Source organism: Procambarus clarkii, chromosome 60 (assembly GCF_040958095.1).
Source record: "Procambarus clarkii isolate CNS0578487 chromosome 60, FALCON_Pclarkii_2.0, whole genome shotgun sequence".
In the NCBI taxonomy this organism is placed as follows: domain Eukaryota; kingdom Metazoa; phylum Arthropoda; class Malacostraca; order Decapoda; family Cambaridae; genus Procambarus; species Procambarus clarkii.
Window position 1 is genome coordinate 22,093,041 of NC_091209.1, and position 22,297 is coordinate 22,115,337.

The 22,297-nt window shown below is 41.9% G+C and overlaps 1 protein-coding gene across 1 annotated transcript in view; it reads left to right on the forward strand.

Moving 5' to 3' along the window:
* LOC123766703 (neuroligin-4, X-linked) overlaps positions 1-22,297 on the forward strand; it is a 130,625-nt gene that overhangs the window by 93,915 nt on the left and 14,413 nt on the right. The window contains exons 3-5 of the mRNA XM_045755979.2: positions 14,784-14,924; positions 18,684-18,884; positions 21,249-21,529. Coding sequence (XP_045611935.1) covers positions 14,784-14,924; positions 18,684-18,884; positions 21,249-21,529 — 623 coding nt within the window. The remainder of the gene's footprint in view (positions 1-14,783; positions 14,925-18,683; positions 18,885-21,248; positions 21,530-22,297) is intronic.

Consider the following 22,297-nt stretch of genomic DNA (forward strand, 5'->3'; position numbering starts at 1 on the left):
CCATCTTTAAATGTACAAAATAAAATGGTAACGACTAACGACAACAGCACAGGCTGATAACGATGATGATTGAAGAGAGTTCTATGCATACTCCGGGAGTCTTGTTACTAACAGTCCGTGGGGCTACAAGCCGGCGATCTGCTTCCTCGCCAGGTGTCTCTCACCCACCAGCGCTGATGCCAGAATGGGGGAACAGGGCTGCGTGATCCCGCCTAGTTAACCATTAATTCCCAACGGAATCCTGTCTGGGACTTTGCTAGCTGCAAAGGCCCACACGGCTGGATACAACGGCCTGACAAGCTGGCTGCGACGGCCAGTCTGACTACAATGGCTCAACAATCAAGCTGCAACGGCACAACAGTCTGACTACAAATGCCTAACAGTCGAGCTGCAAAGGCCAGACAGTCTGGTCAAACGGCACGACAGTCTGGCAACAACAGCCAGGCAGCAATTACCCCATAGCCAGGCTGCAAAGCCCAACAGTTTGGGTGCAACGGCCTGAGTTGAATTTTATGAATTCGATCGATTAAACAGAACAAGCTAAGAACTGCGAAGATGTCAACAAGAAACAAAATAATAATAATATAATATGAATATGAATAATGACATTCTTGAAATGGAAGAGACACGTATGACGAAGTTTAACGAAAATGGACAAAAGAAACAGGTTAAAGCTTTGTAAATTAAAATGTGTCTCTTCATACTTTCTGGATGCTACAAAGACCACAGAAAGGAGGTCTTTCTGTAGGATGCATTGGCCCTGAAGATGGTCATTCTGGATGATGAGGTGTCCATAAAGATGGTCTTTCTAGAGACTGAGTTGGTCATAAAGATGGTCTTTCTGGAGGAGGATTTGGACATAAAAAAAGTCTTTCTGGATATTGTGTTGGCTATCAAGGTCCCCCTTGGCCACCGTCTGAACTTCCACAGGATGCATCTCACAACAGCTGCTTAGCTCTCGAGAATCTATTTACTGCTAAATGATCAGATTTACCAGGAGAAATTAAACTTGTACAAACGTCTCTCTCCTGCAACATGAATCGAACCTGGGACCTTCTGGTTGTGAGTCCAAGGCACTGGTTCTACTTGCAGAACGTTTTAAATCTTCCTATTTCACTAACTTTATCTTAAGACGCAGGTCGCTGGCGTCAGTGGCCGTAATACGAAGAACTCAGGTTACAGAATTCTTTCTTGACTATTGACTCCTGCCAGCAAGCCGAGAGCTTTCCCTTCTCATAGTTGTTGGGAAGCCTTACTCACTAGTTTTCCCTAGAACACGACCCACCAATCGGTTAACAACCAGGTACCCAATTACTGGTATGTGATTAGAGGCGAATAGTTAAGGACTGACGCACAGACAATCCTCCCTGGCTAGGACTTGAACCTGGACACATGACTTGCGAGGCGCGGGGCGAGTGTCTAACCACTGTGCCACTAAATTCGTCTTTGCTTGCTTGTTAAGATAATTTAAAATAATTCGTCTCGTGGAGCACAGGAAGCCTGTGAATATATATATACGTTAGGCTTATATTGATGTCCTTCCAAGGTCGAACTATTAACCCACCCCAAGATGCACCCCATCAACAGTTACTTATGGATCTGTCTCTCTGTCTGTTTCTGTTTGACCACTAATATGTCTCCCAATAAAAGCTGAGTGAGTCTAGCCCTAGTTTTTGGCCTCCAACTTCCGAAAGATAGACAGATAATATATTCAACTGAAAACTCACACCCCAGAAGTGACTCGAACCCATACTGCCAGAAGCACTCTGCAACTGATGTACAGGATCCCTTAACCACTCAACCATCAGGCTTCCGCGTCTCGACCGTTCAGGCTTGTTCACAGATAATATATTGTATAGATATGTCATAATATATTTTAAAAATATCGAGCCGATGATGTCAAGCCGTAGGGCGTTAGAGTCAGACTTCCGTCCACTACAGCCAGGCCGCCGGCAGCTGCCGCGCCCGCCATTATATCCGTCTGCTCCCACTGAGTGTCCTGTGGCTGTCACACACACAACATCAAGAGGAGAATCCATGTTGTTTTTCCTCAACAGTTATCTGTAGAATGATTGTATTCCATACTTATATTGAATAGTATTGTATATTATTTACTCATTCATTTATATGTTTTTGATATACTGTTCTATTATTATACGACACTAAACTTTACACTGATCGCCTAATGAATTAGTTTCTTAAGTCCTCGTTCCACCTCTCTGTGCATCCCATCTTTGCGTTTATTGTATTTTGTTACTTGAAATAATACAGAAAATCAGATAATCTGGTTTCGGTAGGTTGGTCTTCTTTCGTGGCAATTCCTAGCTCTTGATTTCAGATGGTCTTGATATTTACACTGACACCCAAACCAAGGTTGATATCCTGGTTTGTAATGGTAGATGCGTTTGAGATTTGTACATTTTTGTATTACTTATGTTTACATTCATATGATACAAAATGCTCAACATATACAAATTGCTACAAACTCATCTGGACTGAGTTATTACAATTAATTTGAATTATTTTACTCACAACAAAAGTGACTCACCAAGAACCCTCCGAAAAAATATATATTAGTTGAAAAAAGAAACTCATGCACACAGCAGCCTTCTCTCTAAATTTCAACAAAAAAATGTATATACACTCATATTTTACAGAGCTTATATAGTCATGCTACACGTTTACAAAAGCATTATCAACACCCACCCAACTGTTACACAGTTTGTCCGCAGCTACCAGTTAAATGGTCCACGAACCATTAACCTAGAGTCTGACAGAAGGGATGATAAGGGTTGCAGGCTTTCGTGTATCTACAGAATTAATCCACCGAGCTCACGCTAATATCATCACGCTTGCACGATTGTATTAGATGCTGAGAGAAAGAGAGAGAGAGAGAGAGAGAGAGAGAGAGAGAGAGAGAGAGAGAGAGAGAGAGAGAGAGAGAGAGAGAGAGAGAGAGAGAGAGAGAGAGAGAGAGAGCTCTAGAAGCTATCATATAAATACCAAAATAACAAAAGAAAGCTTGTTATCACCACAGACTGGTTAATAAGCACACACTATATAAATATATAACATGACCCAGTGTTTACTTAGTTTATATCACACAAAACAACAAACATTTCGTGTTAATTTTCCCTCTCACACATTACAGCAAAAAAAAAAAAGATGAGTCGTTGTTGCTCGTTCAGAGAAAGCTGTAGTGGTAAGTGACAAAAAAAATAGATGAAGATTTATGCTTAGCGGGAAGACAGCGACAAAAAATAAATATTGGGCACGCATGAGAAATTATATACACAAGGAGTGACCATGTGAGATATGACGCGAGAGGCACGAAAAGCCTTCCTTCCTTCCATTCTTCCTACGTCCCCAGGAAGGAAGGAAGGAAGGAAGGAAGGAAGGAAGGAAAAGCAGCAGAGCCAACAATATTTTTCATCTCCTGGAGGAAGAAGAGGAGAAGGGGTGAAGAATTTCTATACCTCCTTCAACATGACGCTACACAAAACATGCTCTTGAACTTTCCTGGGGGATGGGGTTGAGGCGCATGGGGGTGCTGGGGATTTGCCGTGGGAAGGAATGGGCGTGAGGGGTGGGTCTTAGGTTGTGGGTGTTCCGGGGTGGAGTGGAATCCTTCATTAGCTAAAGACGCATTTTCCCTTCACCGGCCCTAAGTGTTAGTTTATATTTGCTATTATTTCTAACTGTTTTTTAATCTATGGCTCAAGTCGCTTCCTTTCCTCGGTTGGTTTGTAGCTTACTACTTTTTCCTTTCTCATTCTTCCTGTTTTCACTTTTTTAGTCAAGTATCTTCCGTGTCTCATACAGTCTCTCACCTCCTTCGTTATCCGTCTCACACCATCTCCCACCGTCACTCAGCCTGTCCTACACTATCTCCCACTGTCACTCATCCTGTCCTACACCGTCTCCCGCGTTAATCCTCACACTCACACTGTATCTCACCCACACTGCCTCTCACCATCTCCGATTCCCATCCATTTTTGTCACCTCACTCTTTATGTCTTCCACCATTTCCCACCGTCATTCAGTCTGTCCTACGAGTGGTCAAACGACTTGATAATGGTCCAGAACTGACAGAAACGTCGTCGTTTCTTCACTTTGTTATGTGTGGTTTGGTCATCACCATCTCCGACCCCTCACACTCACAATCTCACACCATCTCCCTTCCTCGTCAAATTATGTTACTTCATCTCCCACTCTCAACCTTCGTGTCCCCCCTCAATCTTCCTCTCTTACGCCGTCTCTCTTCCTCATCCTCAATCTTTTGCGTCTCCTCCCTGAATATCTTGCTGTCGGAAGATTTCCTATTTATGGCCCCAAGGGAACAGTGGCGTCGTAGACTAATTTCAAGTCATTCGATTTCCATTAAATGTGTAAAATTTACGCATAAATAAATATGCGTTCCCCTTGTTCGCATATATATATATATATATATATATATATATATATATATATATATATATATATATATATATATATATATATATATATTTACTAGAGAAACGAACATAGGAATGTGCCTTAATGCTAAGAGTGAGTGCCCTGATAGATACCCGCCAAATACACACCAAAACTACGACGTTGGTACAACGTTCGAACAATTTTAACACCTAACCAGTTATAACAACTAATATAGCAAGTTGTAACAACGTTTTAACACGTCATAAACACGTTAAGCCAAGCTATAACACCTTTATTACAAGTTGTAACAAGCGGAAAATAGAGACAGTTACAATTCGTGTTTCAAGGGTACAAGTGGAGTGCTGTTGATGCCTATGTCAACCGTGCTCCCAATCACAGCTCTAATTGTAAACAGGTTAATGAGGAACTCGGTAGAGTAAGGCCACGCCTAGTGTGTGTATTTTTCAAGAGAGCGATATAATCTAAGGGTTGTCATAACGACCTTGTTATAGGTCGTACACCGCAGCGTCGCCTGGGGAAGGGACGACCGGTTCCGGATGTAAACAAACCAAACTGAAGCACCACTTATCCCCAGCGGCTTCCTTCCTCAGCTGCTAATATATGTCTCCATCTCCGGCACTCTATTTACCAAGCCAGGAATTATGTCAAGAAGGCTCTCGAGGCAGGAGTCACAAATGCAATAAAAAACAATTCTGTTTACTTTTCAAAACAAAAAAATTCAACCCAGGTTTTCTCTTATGAAAAATTTCATTGGTGTTTTAATTCAAATAATTTTCAAGATTTGTTTAGATGTATTGTATTAATCCCACAAAATTGGCAGTTTTCTTGTGAGCTGCAGTCAGTGAGACAAAAAGATTCATACTCAACTTCAAATTGAGTTTAGACGAGAGACGTTTAGCAGCTCTGCGTATGTTCCAGCCTCTGGTGAAGGTGACACAGGGAGGAGTGGAGCAACTGTAGTTGACTTGAGATTTTATGCAATGTTGTTTCAAGGTAGAATAAATGCAGATTAATGTTAGTCTAGTTTCCTCTGTTTTAACATGATAACATTCAAGGTACTGATTAGCAGGATAATCCTAGATTAAGACTAGTGTCGTTTTGGCTAAATTGGAAAACATTTTGTTTAACGGAAAATTGCTTATTAATATGAGATCACACACACACACACACTGAACTCAACACAATACACGCTTTTGAATGTATATATGATATGACAAACGTGAGAACCGCGTCATTACATTATACTACAAATGGTTCAAAAGGCGGAGCGTAAGAGCTGAAGCTTGACTCTGTTGGTGCAGATAAAAACTGGAAATGAAAAATGTAGCTTTTTCGAAACGTAAACATAAACCCAGTTAACCCAGAACAACAATAGCCTTATAACCTAATATAACCTAATATAGACCTCTCCTGGTTCTAACCAATCCCTAGGTTAGGTTAAATTAGGACTAGGCAATATTAACCTATGCTAAGTGAGGTGGGAGTCAGTTTGTTGGTTCACCCTTTAAAACCTCACACTTATATATTTTCGTTTCTAAGTTCGTTATATGCTAATTTTTTTCATTAAGGAAAGAATTTTTCAATACATATATACGTGAAAACGCGTGCCATTCAACTAACTTTCCATTTAAACTCATACACAAAGTTGCCAATTTTCAGTGGCAACGAAATTCCACCAAGACACCACAAAATACAGATACACATCTCTTCGCCCCTTATGAGAAAAATATACGTAGGAATATAAAGAGACACAAGGCTCCGGATAGGAGCAAGGCTGAGCTCACGAGACTTTCGTCAAGGAAAAATGGATGAAACTTTGACAAGTCACCAGCTTTCTCTCCCCGTCGAAGCGACTAGAGAGATGGTGGCCCTCAGATATATTCAGGTAAATTATGCCTGCCAGCCGCCCTCACCCGATGAATAATGCTCACGCTAGTGTCCCCTGGAATTTTCATGAATCACATCACACCTGCCGCCCCTGACAATCGTGAAGCCCTGTGCTGCTAGAATTGTAAACAAACTCTTATAAAGCATTGCTAAAGTCTAATGTTACACGTCTGATATGTGGAAACTAAATAAACCCTGTACATGCTCCTCAGTAACATAGGAAGGGCGTCCATCCTCATAAAAAATACGGGAAGGTTCTTCAGCATTTCAAAATAATACAGGATGGATCTGCAGTATCTCCCAATAATACGACTGAGATTTATGTCATTTCAAAATAACACGGATCTACAGCTTTCCAAAATATGTTTCAATTACTATTTTCAAACTAAACTGAAAGACGGTGCAATAACCTTACATTTGTTCTCCAGATAAAATATTTCGAAACCCTTGTTTAAATGTGACTTGGGAAGGTTCCCAAACATCTCAATTTAGATATTTATGAAAATTCAGTAAAACCTGAAATATGAAGTATGAGGGTGAAACATTCAACGAGTAAGCGAAGCACTGCTCGAGAAATGTTCGAATGTCATCAGTTGTGAGTCATATCTAAATCGATTTTCATTCATAAACAGGGCGTTTGCCAGCAGGATTAACGAGCATTTGTCCTTAGTTGATGAGCACAGGCTGGTGGTACACGCAGTATGTGACTGAAGCATTTAGAGAGAGGCTCCTCAAACACAGGTCAGAGTGAAGCAGTGTTTAAGAAAAGTTCAAACAGAGTAAGTTGTGAATTATGTGTAAAGTGTTTTTCATTCATTCATAAACCGTTTACAACTATTTACCCATTACAACCCCCCCCCCCAATTGAATACCCCCATATCCTCCTCACCCTTCGCTAGACTGCCGTCTAGATCATCACCTTCATCATCAGTCCCATTAGGTACCAGAAAAAAACTAAATCGTAAGGATATTCCACTTAGAAATCACAGTAGCCTGATATAACTTTGCAAAAATAATTGGTGCAGGACGGGGGATCAAACTTACGTCATGGGTCACCCCATACGCGCGCTGTAACCCACTGGATATATGCTTATACATGCTTATAGCATATCTTGGTCCAGTTGGTTAAGGCGCGCATTTGGGGTGACCCATAACGCTCGTTCGATCTATATTGTGCTCCAGTTATTTTCTTACGATATCATCATATTTATTTATCGAAAATTGGCTAATGGCAACTACAAAAGCTCGCTACAACTAGCACGATTTTTGCCTTTGTTGTGACTTCAACACAGGGAATCGTCTGATGTCGGAGCGATAAAGGTAATAGTTAATTCTAATCTAACAGTAACTTTTTTTTCCAAGTGTTCAGAAAACGCGTTCCCACATCCCGGTTAAGGATCCTTGAACTAAAAAATGAACGGCCGGTAAACGAGCAATTGGCCATTGTTTATGAGGACGGACTGTGTCCTAAGTATGTTGTTCCGGTGATGTTGTGTTTTGTTCACTGTTAAAATAACATTTCGCGTTAGAATCGAAGATTAGATTCCTGACCATAATAGTTCCCATACAGTTACACACAGTCTAGATATAAAAATTTCATTACATCTCACCCGCAGAGCGACGCTGCCACAGATAAAAAAAAAATACCGCTCGACCCACTACGAGTTGATGTTTTCAGATTTTTAATGAGAATCTAGCGTTCAAGTGAAGAATTTAACAAGTTGAACCATTTCGATATAAAGGCATTTCTTTTTGTTGGGTCGGGCTCTGCTAGCATGCCTGGCACTTTCTTTTCTCTAACATTTCTTAGGGCATTTTGTTTATATTTCTTATGAGGACCCATTGGCATTGCTCATAGAATCTAATACATTTTAATTTTACGAAATTTTACGAGCTTTATAAAAAAATATATAAATAAAGGAAATGTTGTTTAGATACAAAATGAGCTCTCTATTCAACAAATTATTTGCTCTCTCTTATTATAACACAATTTCTGTTTCTGGTTATGTTATATTTTCTGGCTGCTTAATCCCCCAAAGTATTGAAACTGGTTATTATCCCGCGCGAACGTTTCTCTGATCTTTGCCTAAGACAGCTTACGAAAGATGTGTTGAAGGTGTCTGAAAGCTGCCGACTTCTTATCTGATGCTGTGACACAGCCTACAAGTGCAGTTAACACGTCTTCCCTAAGCTGGCTTAGGCAAAAGTCAGAGCAAAGTTAAAGGGAAATAAAAACCACTTTCGAGACTTTGGAGGCATAAGCAATCAGAAAATAAGACATACTTCCCAGCCACACAAAAATCTACAAAGTATAATAAATAAAACGGTAAGATTAAATAATTAATTGTTTCATTGAACATTTTATTAAACACAGTTTGTATAAATAATGACATATTTATTAGTTACATTTTCGATGCCGCATGAAGAAATTTACAATACACACGAATACAGGAATTGATTCAAAAACGGAAAAGTAAAAGAGGAACATGTACACGCATATGAGTAAAGGAAGGCTACAGGACAATATTCCCACCGCGGGGACGCGAAGGAACCAGCTTCCACCGTACATCAAACCAAATGGAATGAAGACATCATTTAAAACTAGAAGGAATTCAAGAAGACAAAGCATCCAGCCAATTTGGGAATCCTCAGAAGAAATATTCAAGCACATGCGAGAGATGAAGACATACAACTACAAAGGAGATGAAAATTAGGAGGGAAGAGAACAGCGATGAGGAATGAACCTAAAAAATGAATTGCTGTCGAGAACAGTTCCCAAGGGACAGACTCGGGATAATGAGACAAACAACTGGTTGCAATCTGACGATGATTAGTTGCAAAAGAGAACTGATGAGAACACCGCTTGTCAGGCGCACAGTGAGTAATCAGACATAAAACTGGTTACAATTTCAAGTGATTAGTTACAAAGAGACTTGTGTTCCACTGGACCCAGCTGGCCAGAATAATGATGTAGACTGCCGTGTGCAGTTTCACCGTGGCTAGTAGGAAGTGTTTGTGTGTGATTATGTGTGTGTATATATGTGTGTGTGTGTGTGTGTGTACTCACTTATTTGTGCTTGCGGGGGTTGAGCTTTGGCTCTTTGGTCCCGCCTCTCGACTGTCGATCAACTGGAGTGTGTGTGTGTGTTTACCGGTAAACATACGCACACGTATGTGTTCCTGTAAAGCCAGAATCAGCCCCTGGGCCAAGCCTTTTAATTGCAGGTCTTCTTTTGCATTGGGTTCTGACTCTCATGCTTTTGTTCATAGCTACGCTTGGTACTGATTCTGAAGATCGTCTCCGTTTCCTACTCTTACTCTGAAGAAGTGGATCTTTACACCATTATGGCTTCATAGCGAATATGTTAAATAATCCTTCATAACCTGGGACTGACAGCTCCTTAAAACTCCAATCCTTCAGAATCATCAGGGCAACTTTTTATCCAACCCACCCAGCCTAACCTAACCAAACCCACCCAACATAACCAACCAATACACAGAAAATGGGGATATTTGTTAGCCGTTACTTTTCATTGTACTTTGCATAATGTACATTGGGGGCGAAGGGATGACCATAACGTACAAAATGAGACGTATTAATTGAAAGGCCGTCATCACTACAACTACCGCCGTTCCTTTCCTGCTCATTACAAATACTGATGCCTTGTTTCCCGCCTCTCTCGGATAATTTCACCTTGACTCATCTCCTTATTAATATTTGCCCAATGACCACACTGTTATTTGACCTCAATGGCATGATATTTGACCTCAATGGCATGATATTTGACCTCAATGGCATGATATTTGACCTCAATGGCATGACAATGCAGCGATCATATTAAGCTAAGTTTTCCTAAATTCGTATCCCTCCAAATTATTGTTTTGGTTCTTTACTTAAACAAATTCTTTGACAAATTTTCAACAATGCTCTTTTTTTTACTTACGTTATTTTATTCCAATTCATGTCATATATAACTGTGGCTCCTTCAAGATATTGTACCGCATTATCATGTACTTCTCTATGTCTTCACAGATAGAAACTTAGTTACAATGTTTAGTCCTGTATACTGCCCTAGAAATGACCTCCCAGGCCACCGGTCAACATTATAAATTTGGGGGGATCTTTCCTCTTCTAACTTCAAGAATTCAGTCATATAGTCTGCTGAATTTTAATATTTTACTGTAATGATCCAATGTTTTAAATACAGTTCAAGTCTTCCTGTTACATGGTAACTGACATATATAAACCTACAAACAGGTTCATATGTAATTTTGTATTATTATATATAATTGTGTTAATTATTATATATATTATCAATTAAGGAAAATATGAGGCATTTTAATACAAAATTGAAAGTTAATTAAAATCCCTGTCCAAAAGATTGACATATAAATTAAAAGAACTGAATTCCGTTTGGTTAAAATACGCCACGAATTCCCTCACTGCATTGTTGGCAATATTTTCTCATTTAGCTTTGCCTTTCCAACACACTAATAAATTTACATTGAGCTGCAGATAAACATATCACTCAGAACAAAATCTTTTGCGCAGGGACTCGTCCACGATGGCTTAATTCAGCAGCATACTGTCATCACACGGATGATATCATATTTTGTAATATAAATATTTGCATATTTTGAACCGGGTGGAGGGAGGAGGGGATGTGCTTCCAGCAGCAGCAGCAGGAGGACGTCGGTGATCACAGGAACTTGTCTGACAATCCACACCACTCAGTAGTCTGATGAACTCTGATCGCTGAAGCATCAGCTCGTGATTCTGAACTGCATCTGATAAAGGCTACTGACTCAAACAAATCTCACATCATCCAAACAACAAACGTGTGTGTGTGTGTATGTATATACGCGTATGTATGTATCTTGAAGAGCGGAGAAGATATATTATAGCGGGTGGTATACGTTCCTTATAAAATTTATACCAAGTCGAAGAGGCAATAGAAGCGTAATGAGTAATACAATATCATAATGCTGAGAGGAGGATTAGCCAGACTGCCAGAAGCGAGGGAGTGAGCCGCGCCTGCACGAAACTCGATAGAAGGGAGGATGGAACACTATGACAAAGTAGGTACTCCCGTTAACGCAATAGTGCTGGAGGGCTGCCTCCCAAGTAATACCAGCCTCTTGACTCATATATTGCATCGCTATATAAGCGCCCCATGAACGACACTTTAACGGTAAACACTGTAAATATATTAGATACATTCTGGGGCCGACATGTTGCAATCATGATCTTGATGTTGGATATATTTTTTTAATTGGGATGTGTCTGGGAATTGCTAAAACAGAAAATAATAAAGAAAACGCTTCAGATGTGTTTGTGTGGACGTTTAAATAATGGATAACAATATATTCTGCAATAGAAACTACAAATATAACAATTATTTTCATTGCACAAGCAACTTATGCTTCATAACATTATCCATGTACAATGACCACTATATTCCTCTCTTTCTCTCTTCCTCTCTCTTCCTGTTGCTCTCTGTACACTCTCACATCTTGAAAGAGAAAATCGGGAGCCACACTAAACCGAAAATAAACCTTTAAGCGCCTCAAAGTCCCGCAACATAAATCAGTCAGTGAAAAACTTAAGTACCTCCCCCTTCCTCCCTCCCTTCCCGTCTCTCTGTACCCTCCTACTCCGTCTCTCTGTACCCTCCCTTACCGTCTCTCTGTACCCTCCCTTACCGTCTCTCTGTACCCTCCCTTCCCGTCTCTCTGTACTCTCCCTCCCCGTCTCTCTGTACCCTCCCTTCCCGTCTCTCTGTACTCTCCCTCCCCGTCTCTCTGTACCTTCCCTCCCTCCCCGTCTCTCTGTACCCTCCTACTCCGTCTCTCTGTACCTTCCCTCCCTCCCCGTCTCTCTGTACCCTCCCTCCCCGTCTCTCTGTACCCTCCCTTCCCGTCTCTCTGTACTCTCCCTCCCCGTCTCTCTGTACCCTCCCTTCCCGTCTCTCTGTACCCTCCCTTCCCGTCTCTCTGTACCCTCCCTTACCGTCTCTCTGTACCCTCCCTTACCATCTCTCTGTACCCTCCCTTCCCGTCTCTCTGTACCCTCCCTTCCCGTCTCTCTGTACCCTCCCTCCCCGTCTCCCTGTACCCTCCCTCCCCGTCTCTCTGTACCCTCCCTTCCCGTCTCTCTGTACCCTCCCTCCCCCTCTCTCTGTCCCCTCCCTCCCCGTCTTACTGTTAAAATATTACTGTTAGAAAAGTATTTATGCTGTAAAAGTATTGCTGAGTTTAATAATTATTTGGGCCAAGGTTTTTGTTATATAAAAATATTACAGGAGAAAAAGTATTTGTTACGTGAAAATATAATTGAAGTTAAACAATTATTGAAACCAAAGCATTTCTGAAGTAAAAGTATTACTAGGGCAAAAATGTTAGAGAAAATTATTACTTGAGCAATAGTATTCTGGATATAGAAGCGAATTGCTGTAGCCTAGAGTTATAGTCCAGAAGATGGTCTCATTTGCCTTATATTAGATGATTCCAACATTGAGAGGTATGCAGAAGGCAAGAGGGCGCACAACGTGGCCTGCGGTCGAGCCTTCCCCTCAGAGAACAACACAACTGGAATATTAAAACATTCCCACCGCTGGATCTGAGAGCAAGCGGTAACAGCTCAATGATTTTTTTTAGATATGATCCATAACCAAACATTGTTTTAAAATTTATATGGAATTTATTTGTTGAATTTTTTTATGGTAAAGATATAGTTTAAAATTCAGTCAAGTGGACAAAATGGCGTGTTAGAACGAGCACAAAGAACAAAATATTAATTTATTCATGCCTCGTAATCCTCGAAATTTTAATTTTCATTACAACTTTAATATCATCGACTGTCAAAATAGCTTTTTCTCGGTACAAATCACTTGATTCACAAGTAGGTATTATTTGATTTGTACCCGTTTTCTTCTGAGATTGCGTTGACTATTTAGCACTCTAACAATTTTAAATGATAAATAAAACCATTTATTTTGCACTCTAATTCCTGGCCGTATTACAAAAAAGATACCAGATAATAATCAACGTTACTGCCTAATTAAAGTCAAAACCCCCAAAGCACCCAGCCAGCCATTAACATCTATTAAACGTGACACATAAATGAAAACCAGCAGGTTAGAAGCCGCTATTGTGAGCGAGGCCTGACGAGCCAAACAAATCATGGGATCAGGTCCACAGCTGCCCCCGGCGACAGAGAGGAAGCAGGTGACACGCCGCCCCACCAACCCCCAGCGGCGGCTCCACACTCCTCCAACACCTGGTATAGTCAGGCAAAGTTTGATTGCTTTCAGAGGGTCAGAACGCTATATTTGTTCTGATTTTAGTTGGTGCATTGGAGGGAAGCGGGAGCAGCTGGGAGGGTGTGGAGGGAAGCGGGAGCAGCTGGGAGGGTGAGGAGGGAAGCGGGAGCAGCTGGGAGGGTGTGGAGGGAAGCGGGAGCAGCTGGGAGGGTGTGGAGAGAAGCGGGAGCAGCTGGGAGAGTGTGGAGGGAAGCGGGAGCAGCTTGGAGGGTGTGGAGGGAAGCGGGAGCAGCTGGGAGGGTGTGGAGGGAAGCGGGAGCAGCTGGGAGGGTGTGGAGGGAAGCGGGAGCAGCTGGGAGGGTGTGGAGGGAAGCGGGAGCAGCTGGGAGGGTGTGGAGGGAAGCGGGAGCTGCTGGTTGAGTGTGGAGGGAAGCGGGAGCAGCTTGGAGGGTGTGGAGGGAAGTGGGAGCAGCTGGGAGGGTGTGGAGGGAAGCGGGAGCAGTTGGGAGGGTGTGGAGGGAAGCGGGAGCAGCTGGGAGGGTGTGGAGGGAAGCGGGAGCAGTTGGGAGGGTGTGGAGGGAAGCGGGAGCAGCTGGGAGGGTGTGGAGGGAAGCGGGAGCAGCTGGGAGGGTGTGGAGGGAAGCGGGAGCAGTTGGGAGGGTGTGGAGGGAAGCGGGAGCAGTTGGGAGGGTGTGGAGGGAAGCGGGAGCAGCTGGGAGGGTGTGGAGGGAAGCGGGAGCAGCTGGGAGTGGAGGGAAGACATCACAAACATTTTAGGATGTTTAACCCCAAGTTTAAATATTGTTTTCCTTTACCATTGAACCTATAAAAAGCATTTACAGCGGCTCTCTTATATGGTTAATGAGGCCAGTGTCCTACCCTCCCCTCTGTCAATATTATTGTTTATACGGAAATATTTTATCGTGTTTCCCTTCATCCTTCTCTCTCCCTCCCATTGTCATCCCCTGTCCCCTCTCACTAATCCCTCTCCCCTTACTCTCTTATCCCTCTACCCTCACCCTGACACCCTGTTTGTGTGTCCCTCAAGGGAAATTACACTCACAACCCACTAACCCTAATTGAGCTCATAGTTGTGCACCTCTTCAGATGAACCATGCTCGGCCCTTTTCCCCTCGCTGACACGTTCCGTTCCCCTCGGTGGGACGTTCTCACCCTCTTTCCTTGCTCCTTCTGCAGGTGGTGGGCGGTATCCCGTAATGGTCTACATCCACGGGGAGAACTTCTCCTGGGGCTCCGGCAACCTGTACGATGGAAGCGTCCTGGCTGCCTACGGCCAGGTCACTGTCGTAACTCTCAACTACCGTCTAGGACCACTGGGTAAGTCCCGGGTGAGAGAGAGAGTGCGAGAGAGAGAGAGAGAGAGAGAGAGAGAGAGAGAGAGAGAGAGAGAGAGAGAGAGAGAGAGAGAGAGAGAGAGAGAGAGAGAGAGAGATTTATGATAATCTGGCATTTCATTAACTGATTATTTCATCATCTGTAGCTGGTCGCTTCTGTGATCCTGTATCAGTCACATGGGTGCCAGAGAAAAGGGTACACAGGAAGGATTATGCTTGTAGGGAAGTTAGCTGGGAGGAAATTGATTGGGAGGAGATTTTCAGGAAGAAGGAAGGTAGGAAATTGATTCCCAGGAAGAAAGGTATATTATATATATATATATATATATATATAGACATATATGGACATAGATATGACATATATAGACATATAATCTTTTTATACGCCCGGTTTTACTGAATGTAACAAAATATTTAATTATAAATAATTGACTGCATGCAGTAATCCGGTTATAGAAGTCGGCTAATAATCCTGGTAATCAAATTAATCTACAACGCCAGGTAAATTGACCGAGTTAATCAAACAGTATGTGACCCGCATCAATTGTTCTCTCTCTTTACCACACAAACCCGTCCAACCCAACACTAACCCACCTAACCTGTAAAAATTCATTATTATTAGATGGGCACTCTGATGAATCCTAGAAGCAGTCTGTTATTATTATATGAGCAGTCCTAGAAGCGCATTGTTTCCAAGCCAGAGCACATGATAACGTGATTGACCACACAACCAACCCTGAGACTTCTTCATGGATCGGGTCTTGGGATCATTGATCCTAGGATCAATTCAGTTTAACCTCAGGATAAGACTGAACCTTTCCAGCCAATTTTCATGATTTCATGTGCGTCAAATACGAATTTGCTTAACCAGAGACGTTCAAACCTTCGACACCCAGTTAACCAATGCAAATTAAAACGAAGATCCACCAAAAACACGGTGATCTTAATTGTAATAGAGCTCCGGAAACTTGACGTTGTGGTCGATGACGTCAAAATTGCAGTTTCAAGTAAGCGTAAAGACAATTTGTTCAGTCCGCTTCTGAACACCGAGTCCAACATTGGCGCTGTTAGACCACAGTTTCCTGATGAAAAATTTCACAGTGATTATAAACATTCTCTCTTTTCATCAGCATAGAATAATAATAATAGCAATAACTCCTTCCTTGTGTTCGCCATTGCTTTATGATATTTATGGAGGTTCATATACATAATTTATGGCTCTAGAAGGAACATAAAGAAGGTTGTGTAGGGTATAACATGCTCCTTACTAAATTATTTCCCGCGTCTTACGAGTCGCTTGTGGAACATAATAACACTGCGTGGACATCATGGCCCCATTTATTTTATCCGAGTTTGGAAAGGTAACAAGACTTGATCGACTTGAGAATGGTCCAGGACGGACCGAAACGTCGTCGTCCCTTCACCTTCTAGTGTGTGGTTTAGTCAACAAAGGTAACAAGTATGGTCTGAGTGAGGAAATGTTCAGGTCGAAACCGCTTATGATGAAACGTACGAGGTCGGAAAACCCTGCAATCTATTTTTTTTTTTTTTGCGGGGTAGAAAAGAGTTTAGTTTTCACTGACTCGCAGGTCAATGTATACTATTCTGCTACTATTTAAGCTGACGTTATTTCCGTGTATTAAGTCCTATTTTTGTGTATTAAGTCCTGTGCCAGTGTACCAACTCCTATTTATGTTTTCCGTGAATGTCATTACTGAGGTTTGGAAAGGGAGAGTTAATAGTAGTTAGAAATCCTTCTGCCAGGAATAAGACTGCTGCTAACAGATGCTAGACACCCTAACAGGAGTTATAAGTGATTACATGAGTAAGTAATTACTTACTCCTGTAATCACTACAGGAGTAGAAGCTGTCTGCTTCTGTACCAACTAGTTAAAGAAAAATAAATATCGTGTACGAGACTGTGTTTACTTTAGTTGTTCAGCACAGCTGATGTCGAGTACCTTCCTCTTATTAAATTATCTCACGCATGTCTTGGCTACTCCCGATGCTAACAAACATGAACCCAACCACAGAAATTTTCCTGTTAGAATTTTAATTAAATTAAATATAGAAACAGTGGCATACAATCTGCATTATACTTCATCGGAAGAAATAATTTGTTGTTAAGAAATCTTTTCTTTTCCCATCTTGGTAATTTTTTTAGAATGTGCGGTACAACAAGGCCTTAAAATATCAGGGGAAACAAACACATGCGTGGCCATAAAACACAGTAATGGCCCAGTCCGGCCCAGATTCTGTCCGTAACGCTGTACTGGGGATCCCGGAGCGAGCATTCATTGATCCGAGACCACTCCTAAATTCTTTCGGGAAAATTTATGCGCCGATGAAAACACGTGCCTTAAAACTATCTCCCATTATTTAAGGTAATTCACCAGTAACCTTAAAATTTGGCGAAGGCAGGGACAACAAAAAGTGGGAGAAGGCGTGAGGTAGTAAACCAGTGATTTGTTAGGTGAGTGAAAGAGCCAAACCACACAACAAACATGGTCTTCTCCCTTCCGGCAGACTATATAGCAAACAGACCTTGATAGACTCAATCTGACAAAGGGAACTATAGCGAAAACTATTTTTTTGTAAGGTCACCTACTGTTAGACTGACAGTCTACCCACCTTCCAAATAGCTGCCCAGCCTGCCTACCTACCTGCCTGCCTGCTGCCTCTGTCTTCCAACACCTTTGCCTGCCTGCTGTTCTTTATTCTTGATCACTTAGCCTGCCTACCTACGGCCTGTATGTTGCCCTGCCTACTTACCTTCCTGATCGCCTGCCTGCTGCCCTCTTTTCTAAATGCCTTCCAGCATGTGTGTTTGCTAGCCAGTCTTCCTACCTGCTGGCCTGCCCATATAGCTGCCTTTCCTCCCCAGGAACTCCTTCAAGACACCTAACTCCCCTCTGCATGTTCTCTCTCAGTAATCGAATTACTTTCCAATACTTTGTCGCTGGATTTCTTCGTGTTTATATTTCCTTCGCCTTTTGTTATGGGAATATTTGCATTACAAAAACTTTTATTATTTCTGAAAGTTGAATTTTTCGCATGCGATAGAGAATAGGCATTCTTGAGTTTCTGCTTGGAAGATGTCACCAACTTTTGAAGAGAAACTCGCCTGAGTTTTGTTCTGGCAAGACTTGGGGGAAGGGGGGTGCCATAAATAATTGATAAACTTAAATTGGTTCTAGCAAGAAAGAACCTTTTTTTTTTTTATAAAAGTTCATGTTTTTGTGTACACGTAACAAATTCAAGTATATCTTACTTATTGTAGGATTAAATCGAGATGAAGTATTGTAGTTGATGAACTGAACAATTTGAAGGAAAGTATAGTAATCAAATACACACACACAATGAACATTCCATCTCAAAAACATCATACACAAACCCCCCACCACACACACTAACCTCTCGCCACACAAACCACACCAAACACCAAAAAGCCCCAACTCACACCCAAAATCCCAGCCTTAAACCCAAAGCCCCACCACACTCTCAAACTCATTTAAAAAAAAAGTCCAAAACCCCCACACCTTCCAACTATTTGCTCCACTCTCCCTCACACCCACATCTCAAAACTTAACATGCATGAGTTGTGGCAACCACACAAATGTTGCCGGTAAGCCCCGGACTTAGGCCATTGATTGGAAGGCATTAATCTAAATTGGACATGCGACAGGCCTGCCTGCCGCTCCTACTCTGATTTAAACAGCGATTCCGTGTCCTTCCCCGCCAGGTTTCCTCAACACGAGCCCAAATGGGAGCGGGCGAGGAGTGGTGGGCAACCAGGGGCTCATGGACCAGCTGGCGGCACTCTCCTGGGTCAACGAGAACATCGTCCACTTCGGCGGAGACCCTACCAGGGTGACTCTCTTCGGGCACTCCTCCGGTGCCGCCTGCATCAACTACCTGATTGTCTCTCCAGTTGTGGTGCCAGGTCAGTCTAGGACGTTCATCAAGTGATACTCGAAGTCATATCTTATTAACCCGATTTGGCAGATCACTTAGTTTTGGTGCTTATATCGTAGGTGCTGGGTTATTTATTATTATAATATCTATACCCATAACAGAGCATGCCTGTCTGTCTGCCCAGAGGTGGGAATGGGGCATATTTAACAACATATGTTTACAAGAAAGACTGCTACCAAAATATACTAATATATATATATATATATATATATATATATATATATATATATATATATATATATATATATATATATATATATATATATATATTTATATGTATATGCACATAATCAGGTTAACCATACCACGCGCAGCTGAGTCGCAGACAGGAGAGCGGATGATTTCAATATAATCTAAAAGTCAATGAGGCCATAAAGTGAATAGCCTTTCTGATAAAATCCTGCAGAGAGTCATGGGCCGGAGGGCTGAGATCAGCCAGCCATGCAAATTTCCTTTACTATATCTTGTCGTTCACCTAAGAAAAATATTTGTTTATAACTCAAAAATGGGTTACATATTTTTTTCTGTAATAAGTGAATTATTGCTAAATTCAGTGTTTAAGTTTAAATTTCGTGTAAATCAGTTATTCATGCATGAATTTCAGCAAATATGAATAAAGCATTTTATATTAGCATGAGTTAAGCCACACGCAGTGCAAACCATGCAACTCATATTTATCTGCTTCTGCTTTCTTGCATATACACTTATATACAGCGTAAACTTGGAGAGCAAGTCGGAGAGTCACTGAAGTACGTAGGTACTACGAGTCACGACGTGTACCTGTTGCAGACTTATCAACCTCCAAAAAAAGAAATTCCCTACATAGGGAGCATTAATGGGTGTGAGCAGAGCATACTCGCTGGGTATTGTTGCTGTTTCGAGCAAAACCGCTACAATATGCATTTCACTGTCTTCAACATCTTTAGATCAGAGAGAAAGTGAACAAATTTTATTGATTGATGAAGATTAAGCCACCCAAGAGTTGGCACGGGCATGAATAGCTCGTAAGAACAAAATTCAGGCGGTGGTGTTCTCAACGTGGTATGGCCATTGGCACAAAATTCTATGTTGTTTCAGATTTAGCTACTCAGAACGAAGTGTCCATGTAGCACAGGCTATAGTGAGCCCCCCTCCCCCCCCCGTAACAAAATTCAATGATGTGACAGTATATATATTCTATGCAATATTAGGTGAGGTGCTACCCAGTCGAAAGGACTGAGCAATATTTTCCTTAATTCTCGTTGGTCCGTTGAGGCAGTTGGTATTAAAACTTACCTAACTCTAAGCTGGCTGATGATAATGGGATGAGAATGCTTAATTTGTAAAACTTTGGCTATGTCTAATTTCCTACAGTACTTGTACCTATTGATTGTTTCAATGCTGCTGGTCAGGATATCGTTGGTGATGATCAGCTTGTGTTTATAAATTGTAAATTCTTTGATAGATCCTTGTATTTTGTATGTATTTAACAGTGCCTTGAAAAGAGATATTGCTGTCTTGCCTATATATTGAGATCGTTTAGACTGACAGTCACCCAAGTGAACATGTATCGGCATTTATGACAATTGTCTCCTTCAACTCCTTTCCTTAGGTGTATGGCGAAGTCTTTACGTGCCAGTTAGTAGGGCTATTTAATTATTGTCGTACATGATGAACTGTGTCTTCTGCTTAGTGCTGGTGTCACGTTTCTGTTCACTTTGTCTTTCAAGGCTCTTTCCGCCGCCTTTTGCGCCACAGGTGAGAAAGATTTTATAGTGTTAGCCTCTTTATTAGTGGGAGATGGCGCTTCACCTTCCCTTTATGACCACTTCCACACAACCGTTATTGACTACGACCTTCATAACTGATTTCCTTGCCAGCCTGCTTCCAGCTGGAACTGTAACAGCACGATTAAACATATACGTATAAAAAGAAGTTCGTTTGTACTGGTCAGGGCACTTAATACTATTCGAGATTGTTACATTCACGAAAGGCAAGTTGCTTTCACTCTCTCGTAAGTGAAATTCAGCACCGACTTTCTACATTAGCAGAGGCATCAGTATCTTGTTTGTTGTGATCAGGTTAAGGTTCTCAAGTGTTGTGAAATTTAGAGCTTTTCGTCATTCTTCTAGAACATAAATCTCTAAATGATGATAACATTCGTGCGTGTCGATGTGTGTGCAGCTACACAAATAGGCACTGAGATTGTTAAACGGATGTAATAAAAATATATTATCTTATCCCTCACTGTTATATGAAGTGACAGACAATAATATATAGCCACACATGCTTAGCACTTTCATATGATTAATACTTATTAATTTTAATTCACTCCCAATTGTCTTTGGTTCAGGACTATTCCACCGGGCGGTGCTGATGTCAGGATCAGCGCTGAGCCCATGGGCGGAGGTGCAGGACGCTCTCTCCGTCACGGCCCGTCTGGCAAAACACCTCAACTGCTCCCTCCCCACCAACCTCAGCGATCGACACCCAGAAACCATGGCGTGTCTTCGTAACGTGTCGGCCCAGCGGCTGGCCACAGTTAGCCTGCCCGAGTACAAGTTTACCTCTATGTTTGGTCCCAGCGTCGATGGGGTGGTTGTGCCTGAGGACTTCAAGACACGGCTCAGCAGGGTAAGTAAAAATGGATTGAGATTTATTTCTACGGTTTAAGGTTGGAAGTGAAAGAGAACTTAATATATATTCATATATATTCAATTCCGCGTTTCCCTCTTGAATCAAATACAAATACATTGGATTGTAAAGCATATAGCAAAGAGAGAACAAGAAAAATCACGATAAGTGTGGAAGGAAAGAGATAAAGTCAATAGGAGCAACCAGGACTGCAAAACTCAACCCGGATCAAACACAAGAAAGAGTGGAAAGCTAACAAACCAGCAGTGTGTGACACAGGATAACAAGAGAAAGTTGGAGGAAGATCCCGGTAAAAGCACGAGAAAAGGGAAGGTCGTCCGCTAGCTGTATTGAATTAAGGGGAAAAGAGAGCCGAGAGCAAGGCGTCCCGGAGCGGAGTTCTCTCGAGAGATCTTGTTTCAGCAAATAAGTCTCTGCAGAACTATCGAACCAGTGCTGTTAGCCGTTGTTTTGTGAGCGAATGCTGCAAGACACAATACTCACAATGTAGGGATGGGGAAGTTTGTGTGACGGGCTATGTAGGTATGAGCCCCTGTGTGTGTGTGTACTCACCTAATTGTGCTTGCGGGGGTTGAGCTCTGGCTCTTTGGTCCCGCCTCTCAACCGTCAATCAACAGGTGTACAGGTTCCTGAGCCTATTGGGCTCTATCATATCTACACTTGAAACTGTGTATGGAGTCAGCCTCTACCACATCACTTCCTAATGCATTCCATTTGTCAACCACTCTGACACTAAAAAAGTTCTTT